At 37.0% G+C, this 22,029-nt stretch overlaps 1 protein-coding gene across 1 annotated transcript; it reads right to left on the bottom strand.

Annotated features, from left to right (window-relative positions):
• Positions 1 to 125: 125 nt before the first annotated feature.
• Positions 126 to 9,148, bottom strand: LOC132273629 (chaperone protein dnaJ 10-like). The gene is made up of 9 exons (XM_059774612.1): positions 8,220 to 9,148; positions 7,014 to 7,073; positions 6,638 to 6,720; positions 5,435 to 5,588; positions 3,247 to 3,376; positions 2,349 to 2,686; positions 2,050 to 2,130; positions 1,501 to 1,647; positions 126 to 298 (listed from the first exon to the last, which is right to left on the bottom strand). The coding sequence occupies exons 1-9, from the start codon at positions 8,304 to 8,306 to the stop codon at positions 218 to 220; spliced, it is 1,161 nt and encodes a 386-aa protein (XP_059630595.1). The 5' UTR covers positions 8,307 to 9,148; the 3' UTR covers positions 126 to 217.
• Between the last annotated feature and the right edge of the window lie 12,881 nt (positions 9,149 to 22,029).

Genomic DNA, 22,029 nt, shown 5'->3' with positions numbered 1-22,029 from the left:
TCCATGCTTGTCATTTTGTCGGTCAAACATATGGTGGCAATTGCAGGTTCTACCAGAAATACAGAAACACACTGCACAAATTACATGGCTTGCGCCTTTTTGATCTCTTAAAACAGTCTCAATGGTTGAACAACGTGCTTTTCGATAATATATCCAGTGTTTTATGTTGAAATATATTGCATATCTTGATCTCAAAGAAGCCAATAGTTAAACCATATCATTTGCTCTTGTACGCAATCTCTTCATCGTCTACATCAAATGCTGGATTACAGAGGCACCTGAAGAGTCTTCCAATGCCCTGTCACAAGAGAGAGTAGTAGAAAATTTGTCATGACCTGTTCATAGGGGTCAACAATGAACCCTAGGATGACTTAAAAAGGAGAGCAGCCAAATTTGAATTATGGTTGAAGATAGTAACTGCTTTTGAAAATTCATGATGGTTGAAGATAGTAACTGCTTTTGAAAATTCATGACCCAAGTTGAGTCTACTGTCCAAGTACATTGACAAGAAGATTCATGAAAAATTATTATTGCAAAAGTGGTAAAAAATGTTGGCATTGGTTCTAATTTTAATTCAAATATATATATATTAATTATAAAAAAGGAAAGGAACTTGGTTCATAACTTGAGTGAACCGTGTCCCCTCTCCCTCTCGTACACGAGAGGTCAGGTGCATAATCAGTGATGATGATTGTCACCATCAAGTGAGATTTATCATTTTTAGGTAGGATTTATAACGTGGTGTGTCACAATTAGTCAGTGTTGATTGTCACCAGTGAGTGATGGTGCCACAATCAGTCAGTGATGATTGCCACTATCAAGTGGAATCCATCACTATTAGGTGAGATTTATCACTAATCACTATTGGTTGGTGCACCGGACTCTCCGGTACAAGAGAAGATTTTAATTCAAAAAAAAGCTAAACTCAAGCTATTTTTTGTTCAGGCATGTTGAATTGTATGCATCCGTTTTGTGTGTGTGTGGGGTAAATGCACTGCCAAGATGCGTATATGTAAAGGTCACAAGAGGCAAAGCATACCTATCAACAAAAGTATCCTCGTAGGAAAAACTCTGAAATTGAAACAAGTACTAAAAACATAGGATAAGAAACAGAAACTTATATGAACCTTAAATGGAGATGTCTCACTTCTATGCTTTTGTGAGTGGGTGTTGTGTGCAGGAGGCACTTGTAGGAAGAGATATACATGAAAAAGGTTCATGCACATAATATATAAGTTCAGATAAGGGGCGAGTCGGTTGGTAACTTGGACGTCTTGAGTTTAACTCTCATAAGATACAAAAATATTCAAGTTTAAATAATACGTGTAGTTTGCAAATGATTACACATATGACATATCCTAAGTTTATTTTACAACCATAAGTCCAAAGGAGCCGTGGTTGAAAGGGTCCTGTTTCCAAAACAAATATATATATATATATATATATATATATATATATATATATATATATATAAAAGGTTAAGAGGTTTATTGGACATGCCTGTGTGATCATAGGAGTTCGATAATTAAGTGTTCTTGGTGAATCTTCTTCATCACTGCTATCAGAACTACTGCTTCCATCTGCATTTACATCGTCAGCACCAATATTTTTCCTGGACGTTCCACCACTTCGCGCAATCTTCTCTCTCTGAAAAAAGAAAGTTGTAAAAGCAGTTGCTTAGTATCACACCCTGTTCTCATTTTTGAGATAAATCACATCTTCATTTTCACTAAGAAATAAAGTAAAAAGTGTGTTAAAAAATATTCAAACAAGTGTGGCCCATTAGCTCAGTTGGTTTGAGCGTCGTGGGTTCGAAACCTGCATGGGCCAAAATATATATATTTTTGGTCCAGCTGTTACTCGGGTATCAGTAGAAATTCAATGAGTAGCAGGAGTAAAAATTTATCACTTAAAATTTGAAAATTCTCATAAATATTTATTAGAAGTAAAGACGTAATGTGTGCTACATTTCACACATAAACTACTCATGATAGTATTATTCAAACTAATATAAAATGATGCTTTGAAAATTGGCAAAATATATTGCACCTGAAATATTTTCCCCAGATTTTTTAGAGCCACGGCACGTGCTTTAAGTTCTTCCTTCTTAACATTATTTTCTTGCAGCACCTGTAATTAACAAAGGATAATTAAATTAATCTCCCTCAATCATTCTGAAAGATATTTCTTCTTTTTTCTATATTTTTGTGTAGATGAAAGAAAATGACACATTCTTAACCTAAAATGGCGATAACGCAGCAAATTGTAGACTCAAAGGAAATTGAGAACCTTTTTCTTTTTCATGAAAAGAGTTTCATTTACTGAAAAGAGAATGATAATAAACCTACCATTTGACACACATGTAAGAGGGTTATTTCAATGTCCACTACATTCAATTTCCATAATGAGTTCATCAGTGTGTCCTTGTTTAGCCTTAAATGTGATTCAACATCATTTCCAGGGCAACTACCATCCATTTTAAATTGTCGACGAACGTCTTCTTGAAGTTGCAGCAATTGGAAAGCACCTTTTGCTGCAGTAATCTGTGACTTCCAGAAATGTCCCTTATTCCGAACCCACTCGGCCAAAAAAGGCACGCCAAGGAAAATGGCTTTCTTTCCAAGCTCTTGTGCAGCTTGTCTTGTATATATGTAACCAATAGTATGCAACACATCAACTCCGAAAGCTGTAGTTGCAGAAGATGAGAAACTTTCTTTTAGCAACATCAATGCAGTTTATGCATTAGTATTCTGTCTATTGCGTTAGTGAATGTATACACGTTGTTTCCCCCTTTTCATTAACAGTACAACACTCTAAAATCTCATTATATGATAAAGCAAACAGTCTATAATCTTATTATAATATATCCATATATGGCTTGGCAATGCTTACTGTAAGCCACAACTTGGACAAAACCAGTTTCAGCTAAATGCCCTGAAATTTTAAAGCCAAAGGCCACCTTCTTTATTTCGAAATAAATAAATTTTAAGGATACCACATTTTAATAGTTAATTTTTAGAAACACGAACTTTGGAAATTAAAATTTAATAAAAATAAGAAAATATAAGGAATCCAGTAAATTTGTCAATTTCAATCATAATTTTTTTTAAGATCTATCCATCTTAGTTTTCTTGCACAAAGTCCAAGTGAAAGTGCAACATCTTTATAATCTGATCAAAATTAAGTTTCTCAAAATGGTTTATTTAAGAAAATAAAACATGCAGAGGAAATGGGCTGCAAGTTAACCTGCATGTGATAGCCGTTCTGCTTCAGATTCAGCTCGATGTAAGAATCCTTCTTTGTCACCTTGAACATACTGGTGAAGAAAAATTTTCAGTGTTCTGGAGAGTTTTTCTTCTCTTTCTTTCTGGACAGCCTTCATGTGTAGTTTTATATATACCAATGGAAATAAATTAGTGAAAATGAAATAAATTTTTTTTTTTTTTTTTTCCCTAGTTAAAAATGAAATAAATTGAATTTACAAGACATAATGATACTCAAAATAATGCAAGTCATGATACTTTTTCAAGAGGAGAATCATACCATTAATCAAAGGGTAGTCATAAGTTGAAGCTACACCTCTAAATAAAATTTTCTAAGATGTTCTCTACATGATGCATCACTGAATTCTCGGATATAAAGTATAAAATATGTAAGAAAATGAGGAAAAAAAAACCTGGAACAAATTCAGTATACATCTAATATTCTCTAACCCTCGAAAATTTTTATCAGTAAAAGAAGAAAAGCAAAAAAGAAAACAAAGGTAGTATATGTCAGTGTTTTTTAGATTTGAGCTCAGCTTCTCAGTTCTCAATAGTTTGTAAAGTAAAATTCCTTAAGCAAGTTAAGTTTTATTATGACATAATAAATGGCATCCATATCCACTAGCAAAATTCCTACCTTTCAAGTGTCACCATGTCAAATATGTATGCTTTGTGATTCAGAAACACTTATTTCCAAGAGTAATCAGGGATTGTAAGCATTCTACAATTTCACATACTACAGTAACAACCTTCATGAGCAGGATATGCGACCACTCTCGTGAAATATGTGCCCATGTCTTGTTAAATGGATTTTACGATTGTCAACTTGAAAGAAAATTTTCAAGGACCTTTTTTGTTTTTGGTAGGTAACCAACACTGGGAAGAGGAGGGGATGCCACTTGGGTCCTTGGTTTTTCTAGGATTCCATGCTATGAAAATTACAGTATGTTTTCATGTAGCTAGGCCAGGATGTAGAGGGAGGGAAGGTCATTAAAGGTTGGTTCTCACGATCGGTGGAACAAACTCTATGGAAAACAAGAATGGGGACTAATATATATATATAATATGCAAAAATAAAATAGACTCTTGCCTTCTTGCATCCAGGAAAGGCAAAAAGGATACAAAATGTGAAAAAGTTGTGTAATATAATCCTTATAAGTATCTAAAGCGTCGTTATGTCATTACAAGATGGTCAGAGCTTTCTACAGTTGGAACAAAGGTCGTTTTCTAATGATCATGATAATGGGGACAATGGTATGCTCTAAAATTGTGAACACTTGGAATTATCTTTTGAAAATCCACCATGTAGGGCATTCTCTTATTGTACCTCGGTAATTAACTCCTAAAGTTCCATGAACCCTTTCCTCCACAAAGAGGATTCTACCTGAGGCATAACTGTACCACGATGATTTACAATTGACAAGATTGAGAGCAGGATCAGGACTCAGGAGGGCCTAAGAGGTATAACTAGAATTCATGGTGCTGGTCATAGAGACACTCTAAAGAGTGTGGGCTTAGTGGTTAGAGCAAGGGGCTAGCCTCCTCGATGAAACATGGCACATGTAGCCACTTTTCTGGTATGTTAGGATGGGGGATCCTGGCCAAGCTTGCAGGTCTAGTGCCCGGTGATAGAGGCAGACAGTCTTAACAATGACATGCTTGGCTTTAAATTGTATTGTCTAGCTGGCCCTATGACTCTGGGAGCACAATATAAGGTCAAGAAGGCCATTCATTTTTAAGCCTTTGAGAGTCTTTAGAATAGAATTGACTTCCTCAGCACTCTCATTGACATCCCTCTCATCTCTACTAGATCTCTCTCTCTCTCTGGTCTACCCAACACTCATTGGAACCCAACTCTTTGGGCACTTCATATGTACCCTAGCATGTGTAAGCAACGTACCTAGATTTTCATTTAGATAGTTGTGTCAAGAGTTGTACACATTGATTGTCCAACCTTTTCTTGACATAGCAGAAAGCCATGCCCTTTTAAAGGATGTATGAGCAACCACCTAGCCTTTGCACCAAAACATTAATTAACTAGTATATTTAGTACAAATCTGAGGCAGCATGTTGACTCTTGGTTTCACGCACTGCTATCAAGAGATAAATAAACAAATTCCTACTCCAAAGAGCATGATTTAAGAATATGATGAATCTTGGAACATACTTGCCTTCAACCTATCATGTAGTCTTTCGGGGTTGTCATTTTCACCAGCTAATTCAGTGGAAGCCATTGATGCCACAGCTAGATGTCCTATGTAGTCTTCAAAAAGTTCACTTCCAAAAAGAAGAGCAAAGACGGCAGTGGGATCAATGATGGTTTCTCTGAAAAATTAAGACAATAGGTATATTATAAAGATTAACTAAACATTATCGAGGAAAAATAAACATTAGTGAAAGAAGTCATCTCAAAGGTGATCAATTGATCATATGGATAAAGCCAAAAATGTTATGTGCAACTATATGGAATTGTTCATACATTAGTGTGGAATACACGCCTGTTATTTATCTGATTTACATTATTTTGAGCCGATATGTGTTCTCTTGACAAGGGAATTCTTGTTTCAGCACAATAACTTGATAATTACAGTAATATCTTCCTGTAAATTCAGGTACAAATATGTGTGCGTACGAATAATGTACTAAGAAACATGGTGCAGAAGTTCACTAGAGTATAAGCTTCACTTATCGTCTTTTACCAACAGGCATGTGGTTTAGCGGTATTAGGCTCCTACCTCCCTTTGGGAGGTCAGGAGTTCGAACCTCAGTGGAGGCAGTGTGTGTGAGTCCCAACTAGGAAAAAAAAAAAAAAAAACTTATCGTATTTACATTGGTTGCATTAGGAACTCCAAAATTAAAACTGAATGTCCATTCTATTCAAACATTAGAGGTTTTCACTGTAAGCATTTTAGGAAGAATCAGTAGACAGTATCTGCTGACTGATCAGAACTTTACAACACAGCTTACAGAGGGATCATATTTAGATATGTTTGTATTGCATCACTCCTTTCTTCCTTCCAAAGTTTGTTAAAGTTGTTCTTCTCTGCTGGTTCACATTCATTCACCCTGTAAGGGCGTGGTGGTGGGGAATAATTCGTGCAACAACAGTAGGGTTTTAAATTCAAGCAGTTCCATGATGTCTAAAACTGTTTAAAAGTAATAAGGTGAGATGGTCTTGTAACATTTTCACAAAGAAACTACGCAAATTGCAAGCTGAAAAGTGTCTCAGAACTTTGTCCACAAGCCACATGATAACCAATTAGCCTAGTAAGAGAGCTAGGAACGAAAATTGGAATACTGTGCATGAATTGTGTTACAAAACATGGCCTAAAAAATACACATACACACACAAATAAAAAATGCTAAATGATTACCTAGATATGCAATACTTTCCATTTCGATCATAAGTTTCTCTTTGCACTGGATCACTCAAAACCTGATAAGCTTCACCTAACACCTGCATCAGTTGATAATCACAAAGGAGAATTTTATAAACCGAAGTGACCAATTTGAGACAATCAAGAGACCTCTGTCTCGCTCTCTCTCTTCCTTCCCCCTCCCTTTCTTCTTTTTGTACTAGCACAAAATAAAAAATGTATCCTCATTGTTAGTGATTTCTCTACTTTAAAAGCAAAACACTTACCTGGGAAGTATGCAGGCCAGTTGAATATATGTTGAACTGATATTTATTTTTTATTTAAAAAAAAAATGAGAAAAAAAATGAAAAAGAACAAGAAGCAATGGACTTGCCTGAAATCTTTCGGCAGCCTGAGGGTCATTCGGATTTTTATCAGGATGAACTTGTCTTGCCTGTACAAATAATTATAAAAGGACTGAAATCCAACTTAAATCATGTTTTACATTAAATTTATTGGTCTTTCATATAACAATTAGAACAATACTTGCCTCCAAATATGTAAGGAGACACCCTCTTCTCACGGTTGATATATCATAATATTATAACTTGTCCTTTATAATTTAAGATGAAAGAAAAGAAAAAGAAAGAAAGAAAGGAAAACAACAATCAATTAACTCTGTTTCTACTTGGTATATTGTTGGCACAGCAGCTGTCTTACAGGGTTTGGGGGAAATTACTTCCCTAAAAATTTGCGCGTGAGGGTAAGAGAGAATTATATATTCAGATCCAACAAGTGAAAGAGGAAGTGTAAAGGAGAGACAAGAAAACCAGAGAGGGTTAAGCTTAATGTATGACAGGCGAGGCTCCGAATGTTTAGCCGGAAGGAAGAATGCAAACACAACTATATATATGAAAGGCGCTAAGTATAACAGAAAATGGATCAGCTCTTCTACAATTACCATAAGAATACCAAAAATATAACATAAAGGTTTACAATTATCTATTTAGAAAATATGGTGTAAAAATTGCATAAGCAATAGAAAAACATAAAAAGGAAAAAAAAAAAAAAAATTAAATCCACAAGAATCCACTCAAGATCAATAAAACAACCTTAAAGAACTATGATTGCTTGTATATCATTATGACCTAGCTCAAATATAGGAAAAATCCGTTATTGGGAATTTAAACAAACACAATGTGTGTGTTGGTGGCATGGTAGCTAAAAAAAACCCATATCCTACTTTAACCAAACAAAACTTCATACCTAACTCTGATTCAAGATTGGGCAAACATTCTGCATTGAAATTTAAATAGAAATACTATTTCTAAACTATCTAGAATAAAATAAATGATTGAAATTTTTTGTAAGCTCTATTCAATTATGCTATAGATTCTTAAATAATATATTTAATCCATCAAATTCTCCACCCCTACAGGCACAAACATATAATCATTACACTGCAAGCATCAATATAAGATTTCTAAAGAAAGTAAATGTATAAGCTGATCATAATATATATATATATATATATAACCATTAAATTACAAATACCGAAGACTTGAGATAAAATTGGGGTTTTTAAGATTAAATTTGGAACCTTGAGATAGTATGCCTTGCGAATCTCCACCTCGGTAGCGGAAGGACTAACGCCAAGAGCATCATAGTACTCTGTTTCTTTCACCATATTTTTTCTGACTAATCCTTTTCCTGACCAGAAACAAAGCAAAAAGACAATCTAGAGAGAGAGAAAGAGATGGAGAACTGAGAAGGGTGAGGTCTGAAAAAGATGGTGGGGATGTTAAGTAAGAGAAGGAGCCCTCCACGAGACTCACTTGCCTTTCCAGTTCTCTAACAGCTAATAAACAAATTGTTTGTGAAAGCTTTTTCGCGGGAGAGAGAACAGTATTTTAACTGTCACTTTGTGGCGTTGATGATATGATATGACACTGTTTTGTTTGATCACTTGCCTTTTTTGTAGCTGTGGCCTTGTAGATGGGCTGGGCTTTGAGACGGGTAGGGGTTTTTCTGTGGAGTGGATTGATATATGGATTTGATTCAAAGTCGGGCTTGGTAGTGGGCTTATTCTAGCTCACTTGAATCAAAGTGTGAGAGTGGAAAATGAACCCTTCACATTTCACCCGGCAGGCGTGGCAGTACGGTGATGCACTTGCTTCTTTATAAGGTGATTCAGCGAGAAGAGTGAGGGGATGTTCCTTGTGAAAGGGGTGTAGCATCTCTGGCGGCAATCCAAAACATGATTTGCAGATGTAATGTTTGCAGTGCGTGCAACCATAGAAATCACTCCAGATTTTGTTTGTGCAACCATAGCAGGTCATTTGATCCCCCTCTTTACGTTCCTTTTGGTCGAGGGTCAAGTAATGCCTGTGGCTGAAATTTTCAAACTTCTCCATCTCTTTTCTTCTGATTCTAAAGGAATTTTGAGTAAATTACTCTGCAGCGGCAATTCAGCTCACAATTTGTGCAGCAAAAACTTGCATTGAAGACAAACGTCGTAGACTGTACCCTCTGTGGAGAGCCGACGGCAGAACAGGAAAAACTAAAGATTCAAATAATTGATATCACATGGAATCCAATAATGCAATAATTATTGCATCAAGGACCACCACCCAAGGAACATGGAATCAAATAATGCAATAATTGATATCACATATAACCTTTTGGATACGGGTTTCAAAGGGTTCCCTTATACTTGGTGTAATCAAAGGGAGCATCCTCACACGATATGGACCCGGATTGATAGAGGCCTTTGCTCTCAAGAATGGTTGAGCGCTTTTCCTTATTACTCTCTCCTTCACCTCCCAGTCTCTGGCTCTGATCATGTAGCTCTTTTGCTGGATCTAAATGTTCAAGTTCCTCATGGCTCGAGACAATTCCACTTTGACGCTCGCTGGCTGAAATTCCCTGACTGTTCCAACATTGTCAAAGATTCTTGTGATTCACCTTTCCAGGGCTCCATCCTTTTTAGAATCAAAGAGAAACTTAATGCCTAAAAAGCTAATCTCAAGAGCTGGAACAGGGGTCGTTCTAATAATTCTTATACTCGCATTCAGCAAATCCAAGGCCAGCTTGATACTTTGAAATCCAATTGCCACCTTTTTGATCGCTCAGAGATCTTTCAGCTTGAAAAGGAGTTGGCAGAGGAGTGGCGTAATGAGGAAATTTTTTGGAAGCAAAAGTCTCGCTTGGCTTGGTTAAATCTTGGGGATAAGAACACGGCTTTCTTTCACCGCAAAACTGTTATTCGCCGTCGCAAAAATGAGATTTCGGGCATTGAAGATGAGCAGGGCCTCTGGCATGACTCTAAAGAAGTGGTGCGCGGCATTGCGGAGCAGTACTTTCAGAGTCTCTTTTAGTCCACCTCTTCTAATCCAGGTGCTGATTTCTGGAACCTTGTTCCCTCTATTATTTCAAAAGAGGTACAAAGGAAGAGTTGAAGCTTGCTTTATCTTCCATGGGCCCTTTTAAGGCCCCAGGCTCTGACGGTTTCACCCCCCTCTTCTTTCAACAAAACTGGGATGTCGTTAAAGTTGATTTGCTTAATGGTTTCAATGCTTTCTTTGAATCCGGTCACATGCTCCGCAGTATTAATCATACAAACCTTGTGCTTATCCCTAAAGTCAGCATCCTACTAAAATGTCTCACTTTCGGCCAATTAGCCTATGCAATGTCATTTACAAAATTTTCTCAAAGGCTCTAGCTAACCGCCTTCGCCCTCTCATGAAGTACCTCATTTCTGATCATCAATCAGCTTTCGTGCGCAACAGAATTATTCATGAAAATATTCTTCTGGTACATGAATTTTTGTACTATCTCAAGTCCAAGTTGAGTGGCAAGCAGGGTTTCCTCGCTTTCAAACTGGACATGGAAAAAGCCTATGATCGTCTTGAATGGAGTTTCCTTGAGGGTATGCTTCAGGGTTTTGGTTTCCACCCTAAATGGTGCTCTATTATTATGTCTTGTGTTTCATCAGTTTCATTTTATGTGGTTATCAATGGCGAAGCGGGAAGATGTTTTCAACCCTCACGGGGTCTGCACCAAGGGGATCCCTTATCTCCTTTCCTCTTTCTCCTGTGTGCTGAGGGCCTAAGCTTATTGTTGAAGCATGCTGAAAGTGTTCAATCCATTCACGAGGTTCAGATTGGTCCATCAGTCCCCACAGTTAGCCATATGCTTTTTGCGGATGATGCTATCCTATTTTGTCGAGCCGAAGAAAGTGAGGTCTCCAAGCTCATGGATATTCTTGATTTTTTCTCTTCCCTTTCAAGTCAGCGAGTCAACTTCTCAAAATCTGGTGCTTTTTTCAATAAGAATACTGACCCTTCATTGCGCCTCTCTCTTTGTAGAATTATGTGCATTCAACCTTCAAATTGGGTCAACAAGTATTTGGGTCTCCCCTCTCTTATTCATCGCTCTAAAGCAGAAGCCTTTAAATTTCTGAAGGAGAGATTAGCGGCAAAGGTGCAATCTATGAAAGGACAATCGCTTTCACGGGCTGGTCGGGAAACGATGTTTAAGTCAGTTTTGGCGGCTCTCTCCACTTATGTGCCCCAGTGCTACAAAATCCCCTCTTATATTGCTGAGGAAATCACTAGTAAATTCTTAATTTTTTGGTGGTCTGGCAAAGATGAAGGTAACCCAATTAATTGGGTAAAATGGCATGCGTTATGCTGTTGTAAAAAACAAGGAGGGCTGGGTTTTAGGGACTTGGAGGATTTCAACCTTGCCCTTGGGCAAAGTTTGGTTGGCGTATGGAAATGGGCGAGAGTTTGAATTATCAATCTCTGTTCTTTACTGTGTTCAAGCAAAAGTATTTCCGTAATCAATCTTTTCTGAGCTCGTCATGTCCGACCAATGCTTCTTGGGGCTGGAGAGGGATTTCAACTACTAAAAATCTCATTAAAAAAGATCTGGCTTGGAGGGTGGGAACTGGTGCTGATATTAATATTCGGACTGATAATTGGCTTCCGGATCCCTTAAAACCTTTTATTTCTTCCCCTTTTGTGCATCCCTCTTTGCAGAAGGTCAAAGAGCTCATTGATCATAACACTAGATCTTGGAACCGTGTTTTGATCCATCAACACTTCAACTTAAGGGATTCCAATCTTATTTTTCAGATCCCTCTTGGGTTGTCAGGTGGTCCAGATCGCCGTTATTGGCTCCCATCTTCGGACGGTATTTTTTCAGTTAAGTCTGCCTATAAGTTAGCAAGGTCTCTCCACGAGGTCAATGACTTTCATCTTCCTTCTTCCAGCCATGCTCAAGAGCAGTTGTCCCTGTGGAAGACCATTTGGAAGATTCAAGCTCCCTACAAATTTATTTTCTTCCTTTGGCAATGTTGTCATGAGAGGATTCCAACCATTTCTAAGCTTCATTCTCGCAAGGTGGTGGCTGATTTTACTTGTCTTAGGTGCGGTCTTTTTACGGAATCGGTTTCCCATTTGCTTTTCACTTGCCCTTTTTCCCGTATGGTTTGGAAAGCCTCACCGCTTCGCACTGTTTTCTCAGCGTCTGAAAATGGGTCTTGGTCCCATATTTGGTTTTCTCTGGTGTCTCGTTGGAAACATAGCGATCTTTTCAATGATTTGTGTAGTCTGGGGTGCTTCATTTGCTGGCACATTTTGACGGCTCAGAATGACCTTCCATTTTAAGTGTCTAAAGCGTGATGTCTTGGAGGTGGTCAGCAAGGCCCTCTCATCTTTTCAAGAGTTTGCCGAGATTGGATCTCAACAGGCTTTGTTCTCCTCTCCTCCAGTGCCTCGTGCCCCTGTTCCTTCTCGGTGGTTTCCTCCTGTTACGGGGCGTTTAAAGCTTAATTGTGATGTTTCTTTCTCTACGGGTTTAAGGGAATGCGGTGGGGGCCTCATCCTTCGGGATTCTTCCGGTCGCCCAATAAAAGTTGCCTCCTTCTTTAAGCATGACATTGGGTCAGCTGAAATGGCTGAAGCCATTATCCTTAGGGATTATCTCTCCCTTGTGCGCATTTGGGGTCTCCAAAATATCAATGTGGAGGGTGACTGCTTGTCTGTTATGTCCCTCTCCCCTTAGTTTTCTTCCCTTTTAACTATGATTGATGATATTAGCTTCCTTTTGGGCTCCTTGGTGGATTGCTTATTGATGTAGGCTCCTCACTCTTGTAATGCAGTAGCTCATGCCATCAGCCGTCACTCCCTCAGTTCTCGCTTCTCGGACTTCTATTGGGATTTTTGGCCTAGTTGGCTTCTCTCTGTAATTGATAAGGACATTCATCCTCTTCTTGGGTGAGGTGTTTGGTCCTTTTTTGCTTTGCTCTGTTTTGGGCTTATCTTTTTCTTATACTCCTCGTTCAGAAAAAAAAAAAAGAATTATTATTCCTTCTTTTTATTATTGTGGCATTAGAGATACTAATGATGACACAAATATTTTAGAATATTAAATATATATAATATAAAAAATATATTTCATGCCTAGGAAAGTTGGTAATCAACTCACATCGTGGACCACGTGGCAACCAAATGTCACAAAGGATGGATGTTTTTTTTCCATTGTACACTTTGTGTTGTAGAAAAGAGTGGGCTGCTCCTCTGAGTTGCAGTATTTTGCACCAGAACCAAGTGCAGTCACTTGAGATATCTTAGGGAGGGCAGGTCGAGGTGGCTGACAAGGGTGCTTGCATGAGTAGAAGCAACGCCTTGGTGCCGTGTGATGACCGTGTCATCTTTTTTCTTTTTTTTTTTGGAATTTTTTTGTTTCTATTTATTTATTATTATTATTATCATTTATATTATATTATTTAATTATTTGTTTATTTCTTTTCTCGTAACCTTGGGGTTTTGAAGACCCGAGGTAGGGTTTTGTGTTCGGATTTGATTCCCGACATTCCATGCATTTACCTTGAATCATTTCATTATTGACGCATAGTTTAAAATTGTAGAAAAGCATACTAGCTTGTTTTCATTTCCGTAGGGATATGGATGCATGATTTTTTCGGGAGACTTTTTACATTTTAGGGTTATTTGTGTAATTAACTTTTTGAGATATTTTTGTCGTAGGTAACTTTTTGCAAATATTTTGTGAGATATTCAATGGAGGGACGAATTTGTAATTTTTGAAAAGGGTGACAAGTGTCACACTTTCCTTGGGCCATTTGTTGACTTCTTATTGGAGACACTTATTAGCTTAGTAATTTGACAAGTGTAGGTTTGTGATTAAACCTTGTGAGAAGGCCTAGGATGGTGACAAGTGGAGGGGTGAGATGTGTGTGTGTGTGTGAGAGGTAGTGTTAGTGTTGTATATGTGACTAGCCATCTATTTCCTTAGTGGAATTTCTAGTGATTTGCTTCATCTTCCTCACCTCTCACATGGAAGCCACCATAGATAACTTGAAACCCTAGACTTGAGAGCTTACTTGTAACGACCTGAACCCGTGAGTCCAAACCGTTAACCGGGTTTTTACCCAAACCCGAGGTCAACTAAAGGTAACATCATCCTTTCTTATGTTCATAGGTGGCACACTGGATCATTCAGTAGTCCAAGTTACTCAAAAACATAGCTTGAAATGAGAAGTCAAAGGTACAGATCAAAGAGGCATAGTCAGCCGGCTGATGGCCCTTCGTCGGCCAGCTAAAAATGGGGTTCAGTCGGCTGATGGTGATGATCAGTCAGCCAAAACGATGGTTCAAAATGCAACATGTCGGGACTTTTTCAAAGTGAACTATCGGCCGGCTGGAGATGGGGTATCGACCGACTGATGATGAGGTTTCGGTCAGCCGAAACAAAGCTTTCAATTGCTCAACTCACTGGAATGGCCTCGGAATGGTCTGTCGGTAGGCTGACATGCCTTGTCAGCTGGCTGACAAACCCTGGGATACTGCTATGTGCACCTGAAACATCAGCAAACTGGGTTCTTGTGAGCCAACTTGTACAAGTCTTGATACTCAACCAATCCCGAATTCACGGCAACAGTACGTAACATTACATAGTTAAAAAGCATCAATAATATCTCAAAGATATATCTTCATTTACTATTCAACATCAAATATCTACATAGTCTCAAATTACATCAAACTACTGTCAAGAGATCATAGTTACAACCCATGGCTATGCTTTACAAAACGAATACATCTTTCTAAAGTTTTGAGACTTCATAAAAAAATGGAATTAAGATAAAAAAAAGGTGACAAAATGAACTTCTAGTCCTCTTCTAAGCTTGTGATGGGTCAGCATCCACCACTTCCTTCCCGAGCCCTAAAAATGTTAATGATAAAGGGGTGAGCACAACGGTTCAGCACCTCTTGTGACCCCGTGAACCCAAATAAGGAGTAGGAATAAAGAAATTGGGATCATGCTATTTCCGGAAAAAATATAACCGCAACATCGACATCAACAATTCCAAGTCAAGAATGAACTATGCCGTGCAATGGGATGCAATGTCGCTCCCCATTTCTAAAATATTTCCGTCCTCTTTTCCAAAATTGTTAATGTAACTTGTCCCATGGCAACTCCATGGCAGCACGAGAGGAGGATTGGCTAACTATCCCTGACTCATGGCAACTCTATGGCGTCATTTGGGGCCAGGTAACTCAACTGCGCTAGGGCAGTCTCCCTAATCCCCTCTAGGTCGCACTAACGCCACGGACCTTAGGCAACTCCTAGGCGACCGGGCTTTCGCAAGCTTTTCATCAAAACTTTTTCCCAAAACTTTTCCTTTTCGTTTCAAATCAAATCTTCCTATTCCATGCCCAATGACATGCATGAATGCCTCATGCTTTCCTAATAATATGTCAATAAATTAAAGGATATTACAAGTCACAAATCAACAAGCTTCCATATAACAAATTCTAGTAAGTTAAACACAATAGGCATGGGATATTACCACCTAAACATGCTTTTTCATACAATTCGACTAATACACATAGTCATATGCTTTATCTACAAGAATTAGATAATTTTAAGAGAAATCAACCCAAATTAAGCATGCTAGGCAACACATAATGAAGAATTAACTCACAAAAGTCAAAGAAGTTGTGGATTAGAGATCCCTACCTCAATTTGAAGAAAAAGCCCTAAAATGTCCCAAAAATTTTGAAATCCCAAGTGTGGCCAAACGAAAATTGGCTCCGATCAAAACGAAGATCTCTACGAGCTCTCCAATAATGCCTAAAGTGGTACTAGCAATTTCTCAAAGATGAGAGAGAGATCAAAGCTTGAAGCTTTGAAAGAAAAGAAAAAAGAAAAATCAGAAAAGAGGGGGAGAGAGAGCTTTTACAGGAGAAAGAGGAAATGAGGCAACATATTGGCCTTTTGGCCATTAAAAGAAAACAATGGTGTGCCCCACCAAAAATAAAAAAACATCTCTCCTATTTACCATTTAATATATATATATATATATATATGTTAAATCACGACTACACAAATTTAAGCCACAACAAAATAATGCAAATATGCACATAGTAATTATGCATGGTATGCAATGGACCCGTGACACAGTTCACGTACACAATAACCCCGATAGCGAGTCCCACACAGGACTTCCCAGCCCGAAAAATAGAAAAATGCCGAAATAGCAACCATTGCATTTCAAAAAGTCCTGAACTCAAAGAAATGTCCCAACCAACTCTCGGAGACACCCGGCACACCCCACGGTGTCTGGTACGTAAAACAAAAAAAGACAAAAATACCCTCAAAGAATAAAAAAATTTCAGAAAATGGAAAATGGCGAAAAACAGAAATATTACATTACTTTCAAGCCTTTTCCCTTTGGCTTTTGGTCTTGCACTTAGAAGACAAAAGCTTCCTCTCACCCTTGTCTACTACACCTTTGCTTGGATTCCCATTTTGCTTCCATTTCTTTGAGGTTTCTAGAGATACAATTCTTTAGTGAGGTAGGAGATGTCTTATGTTTATACTGTTAGTGTTTTAATCAGTTATTTGAGGTTAATATACATTGTATGCATGCTATGTAAATTCTAGGGTTGCATATAGATGAATATTGTATATAACTAACCTAAGGTTTCATATTGTTAAAGGCTTGTTTATGATCTAGTACTTGTATAGAAGTTATTTCATTTTGAGGTGATTTAAATTCTAGTGATTTCTAATTATTGTAACTATGAAATTCTTGTATAAAACTTGCCAATGATTTGTTGTGAATTTAATCCTATGTTGTTGTTAAATTGAGGATTTGAAACTTTTAAAACTTACTATATAGCAGAATGAATGGATTTCATATGTTGACAAGTGTAATGTTTCTGAATTTTATCATTTTTCATTTCCTGGGATTTTTCTGATTTTTTGGGATTAATTCCATGTTGTCTCGTTTTGCATGCTGGACACCGTGGGGTGTGCCAGGTGTGTTTAAGTGTTGATTGGGACATTTCTTTGAGTTCAGGACTCTTGAAAATGTATTGATTGTAATTTCGGCATTTTTTTCATTTTTCAGACCGGAAGGTCCCAGGTGGGACCCACTACAGGGATTGTTGTGCACGGGGGTTGTGTAACGTGTCCATTATATTTCATGCATTATTCACATTTATTTGGTTAAATGATTAATATGTGGTGGTTAAGTGATTGGTGTGTGTATAATAAAGTAAGATATTTATAAAGCTAGTGGGACCCACCATTTTAATTTATTTTAAAGGTCTTAAGGCCATTAACCAGATCAGTTCTCTCTCTCACTGCGTGAATCTCTTTCTCTCCCTTTTATTTTATTTTATGTCTCATCTTTCTCCTCCATTTTTTGGCCAATCGGTCTGATTTCCGGTCTTGGTTTCTTGACAGAAAACATTCCTCTCGTCGTTCTCTATCATATAGTCAAAGGATTTAATTTTTGGAGGAGTGGTGATTATTTTACGAATTTTTGAAGTTTTTGGATCAAAGGCTTTAGAGGGGATTTTGGGCCACTTGGAATTGGATTTCGAAGCCGAGCCTTTGGAACAGTAAAATCTCCTCATCAACGGCTACGTTTCCACTGAATAGTTTTTCATTCCGCAGCCATTGACAGACGTTGACTTTTGTTGACCAGCGTTGACTTTTTTGACCGGGGATGCATTTTGGCTACTTTTGAGGTAGGGATGTCTAAATCGTCATGTTTTAACTTTATTTGAGTTCGTTATTTGATTTCTTGCTAAGCATACTTAAAATGACGAATATCGGGATTGAATTGTTGATTATATGTTTATATGTTTATGTGGCAAAATATGATCTAAATGATGTTAATTGTGTATATATATGTGCTTAGTTACTGATGAGCGCTGAAAAATGCGCATTTAAACCCCTTAAGCTTAGGTATTCTAGAACTTTTATCTATCTTATTTTCCTACTTTAGATTAATTTTGATTATTTTCATTTTCAGGTACTTATCCCCAAAATAAGCTAACTCAGCTAAATAAGAGCATAATTGAAGCAATCTTGAGATGAATCAAAGAAAGGAGCAAAGTGGGTGTAACGACCCGCTTATTTACCTCCCTTTCCTTTTTCCTGAAATTTTACGAATGAATTTTTTTCGTTTAATTTTCCTTTTTGAACTCCGTTTCTTGTCGCTTAGTGTCGTTTCGAGTGCTTGAAAATGATTTCTGAGACTCTTTTCCGTAGATTGACAACTTCCTTTGAGGACTGAGTCATTTCTGAATTTTTACTTTTTGGACACTATGCGCTATTTCGTCCTTTTCCCTATTCTGTTTTATCTCCGTTTGTCACTTGTTTGGCAAAACCTCACTTTTTGTGCTCGGAGTTAGTTTTTGACTTCACGTACCTTCATCTTCAGTGGTTTCCTCGAAATACGTATTTTTACTTTTACAAGAAAGTACTCTAGTTGCTCCCGGTGTCCATAAGGGCGTAGATGCACAATTCTTCAGAATCTTTTTCATTTCTTGGGGTATTTTTCATAAATATCTTTTGAAGATATTTTATTTCAGGGGTATCTAAGAAAATATCTTTGGGAAGATATTTTCATTCTAGGGCAGTTTCGCAGTTAACCCTTTTTGTAGGGGCCATTGTGCAATTAATGAAAGTTATTGTAAAATGTCTCGTCTGGAGCCTGGATCCTCGTATGGGATTCATTTTCACATTTCGTCGAGTTATAGACCCTTGGAATTTCTTTCTGGTCATTTTTTTTTTCAGTTTCAAAGTTTCTGGACCGGGTTGCCGCCGAACTTGTTCGGGGCATAACTTTCGGCTCGAGGCTCGGTTTATGACGTCATTTCTTCTGTTGTTCATCTTTTCTCATTTTAAATCTTTTTTGTTCACAGAGTTTTGCCGTTTGAGAGCGTTTGCTCAAAATTCACTTTTCCGGACCCGGCGGGGCCCTTTCGGGGCACTTTTTGAGACTTACTATAAATAGAAAGTCTTACAGTGAAAAATCACATTTTCACTCGTCTTCACCACCTCTTGGCCGGCAGCCATGGGAGCTCCTTGGCTGTCACCCTTTCTCCTTCTCCACTTGATTTCCTTGGTAGAAATCCTTCGGCCTTTACATTTATTGTTCCTCTCGACGTGTTCTACCATTCCCCCTTATTAGAATTCATTTCTGACCATTTCTTGAATTTGCGTTTGAAATCAAGTTGTGATTTTCAAGGGGCTTCCTTCGGATTCATGTAGATCGTGTTGTTCCCGACAAAACCCTTCGGTTTTAGCGAATTCGGAACACTTTTTTTTTAGTGGGGATTTGAGGTTTTCTTCTCAAATTGAGGTAGGGGGTGTTATAATTTAAATTCTTGCTATATTACATGCTTGTGATACTTATACAACTTGATTACATGCTTGGATGTAAAATCTAGAAATTTTATTATTTATTTTTCTTGCGAAGGATTTAATTTTCCCGGTTGTCCATAGCTTTGTTTAATCATGTGGCATGATAGAATATTACCCCTTGATATGTAGATTGACATATATTAAATCTAGATTATTTGGACAAGTAATGAAGATTTTATTTAATATTTATCTTGAATAAAATATTAAATCATGTGGCTTTATCTAGCTTTAAATCAACATGTGATAGCACATTATAATAGGTCTTAGCATGCTCTTCAACATAGATTAATTTGAGAGTAATCGGTGAAGTTTTGAAATCTAGTAATATTTAATTAATTAGATTAATTAAATTGCTCCGAGGGTACTATTCACTCAATTGGAATTCCGACTTGAAATTCTTGATGTGCATGGCATATAGTTTCACATATATTAAATCTAGAATATTTGATTAGGTTTTGACACCTTTCATTTATTATTTTTCTTGTATTAAAGTTTAATACTCAAGGCCGTAACTTGCATAAAATGTACTTGTATTGTGTTCTTAAATCAAGTTATGACATGTTGTATAACATATATTAAATTGAGGTCATTTGGAGGACTTTCAAAATCTAGAGATTTTAATTAAATAAAATAATTAAAATCCATTTAATAGTTCTATGCACTTGATTAAGTTTCTAACCTTGTATTCATGATTTCCTTGATAAGTTCCTTCACGTGTATTACATTGAGCATAATCGGATAAGTTTTGAAACTTATATTTATTCATTTCTTTTGTATGGAACTTAACTCATATGGTTGTGTCGTGTATGAAATGACCTTGAAACTTGACATTGAACTTGGCCTTGACATGATCCTTGACATAATTTGTTCGTAGAACATTTGGACTTGCCATGTAACCTTGATAATTTAATCCCTTAAGTAGGTTAAATTTCATTTTATGTCTCCCAAGTTAATCATGCCTTGATATCATGTATCTAGACTTCTTGTATCTTGGTTTCATTAATGTGCTTAATGAACATGCTCATTTGTTTCGGAACGGTTTATTCACAGGTGTTGCTTAGTATACAATTGAATCATGTATCTTATACTTATGGTATATTTGCTTCGATGGATTCCATGTGTTATTTATCTTGGTTGTGGTCTATATAAATGCACACATTGATTTCTTGACATTTCACATGCCATCATAGTTGAGAATTTAGGGCATGACTTGTGTGTTCCAAAATCTTGGTTGTGCATGATATGTGATTAATGCATTTCTTGTATTTTGATACAATCTTGACTTACATAACTTGTTGATTTTGGGACTTGGGATATCAATCAAGAATTGATATGGCTAGGACTCGGTTCTAGTATGGGGGAATGTCCCTCTACACTATAGTGCGCACTAGGGGAAAGGTACCCATAGGTTAGTAGCCCTAAAGTGATCTCAAGAGTACGGTTTTAATCCGGGCGATATCTAAGTTTCCACATTGGTTGATTTCACTCTTTAAATTTCAAGTTGCTATTCCTTGAAGATTTAAACTTGTCGTGTATGTGAAATGCACCAATCTTGTCTCATTGCATAGATTTTATGCTTCATACGTGATTTAACTCCTTAAATTTTAAGTGTTGTATTCCTTGAAGATTTAAGACTCTTTTCGTGTTATGTGGTAGATTCTACCCATGTTTAAATGCATAGATATTATGCCTTGCTCCTGACTCCATGTATCTTCCTTTTCGTGTTTTATGGAATATCACATCTTTGTTTAATTGCGTAGATGTTATGCATTATTCTTGATGTCATGTGTAACTCTTTTCGTGTTATGTGAATGGTTCCAACTTTGTCTAATAGCATAGATATTATGCCATGTTCTTAATTTCGTGTATTAACCCATTCGTGTTAATTGGAATGCTCCAATCATGTTAATTGTATTGATAATGCAATTCATGTTAATCTATGTTCTAGTATCCTTTTGTCGTGTTGTATAGAATTATTCCAAGCCTTGTTTAATTGTATTGATAATGCAATTCATGTTAATCTATATTTAAGTAACCTTCTTGTCATGTTCTTGGATTATCCCAACTTTGACTTGTTTTATATATGTATATATATCTTGATTCTTGTTACTTCTACTCCACGGTAGCTTAGGATGATCCCTGAGTCTAATCTTTGACATAGACGTTAGGTGGCATGATCTCTTTTGAACTATATAATGTTAGTCCTAAAAATCTCTAAAGAAATCGAGTAGATGCATGCTCATCCCCTACGAATAAACTTGTTAGTCTTGTTTATTCACCCCAAAGTTACTAGGAGTTTTGCAGGTAAAGAAGCTTTGTTGTGGGATACACAACACTTTTAGACATGCGTGAAGTCTTGAAGTATTTTTGATGACATTGAATATGCACATGTTAGCATATCATGTTTGCTTTTGTTTATTTTGACAAAGCTTGTATCTTTTAATTCCATGTATGTAATGTGTACCTAAGTACACTCTTTACAATGTATTTGATATGTATGAGATGAGGCCGGAGGCCATTGACATGTATATTGAATTTTATGTATGTTTTAACTTCATGAAATATTATGAAAACATTGAAAAATGCCAAGTCATTGTCTCACCATGGTTGCATCGGGTGTGGGAATTCCATTTTCATTCTTTCATAGGGTCTCATAAATC

This window comes from Cornus florida, unplaced genomic scaffold (genome assembly GCF_030987335.1).
Source record: "Cornus florida cultivar Cherokee Brave unplaced genomic scaffold, ASM3098733v1 CherokeeBrave_3.0.0_Hap2_Chr09, whole genome shotgun sequence".
Lineage (NCBI taxonomy): Eukaryota > Viridiplantae > Streptophyta > Magnoliopsida > Cornales > Cornaceae > Cornus > Cornus florida.
Note: the sequence above shows the minus strand (reverse complement) of the source record. Positions and strands in the feature narration are given on the sequence as shown.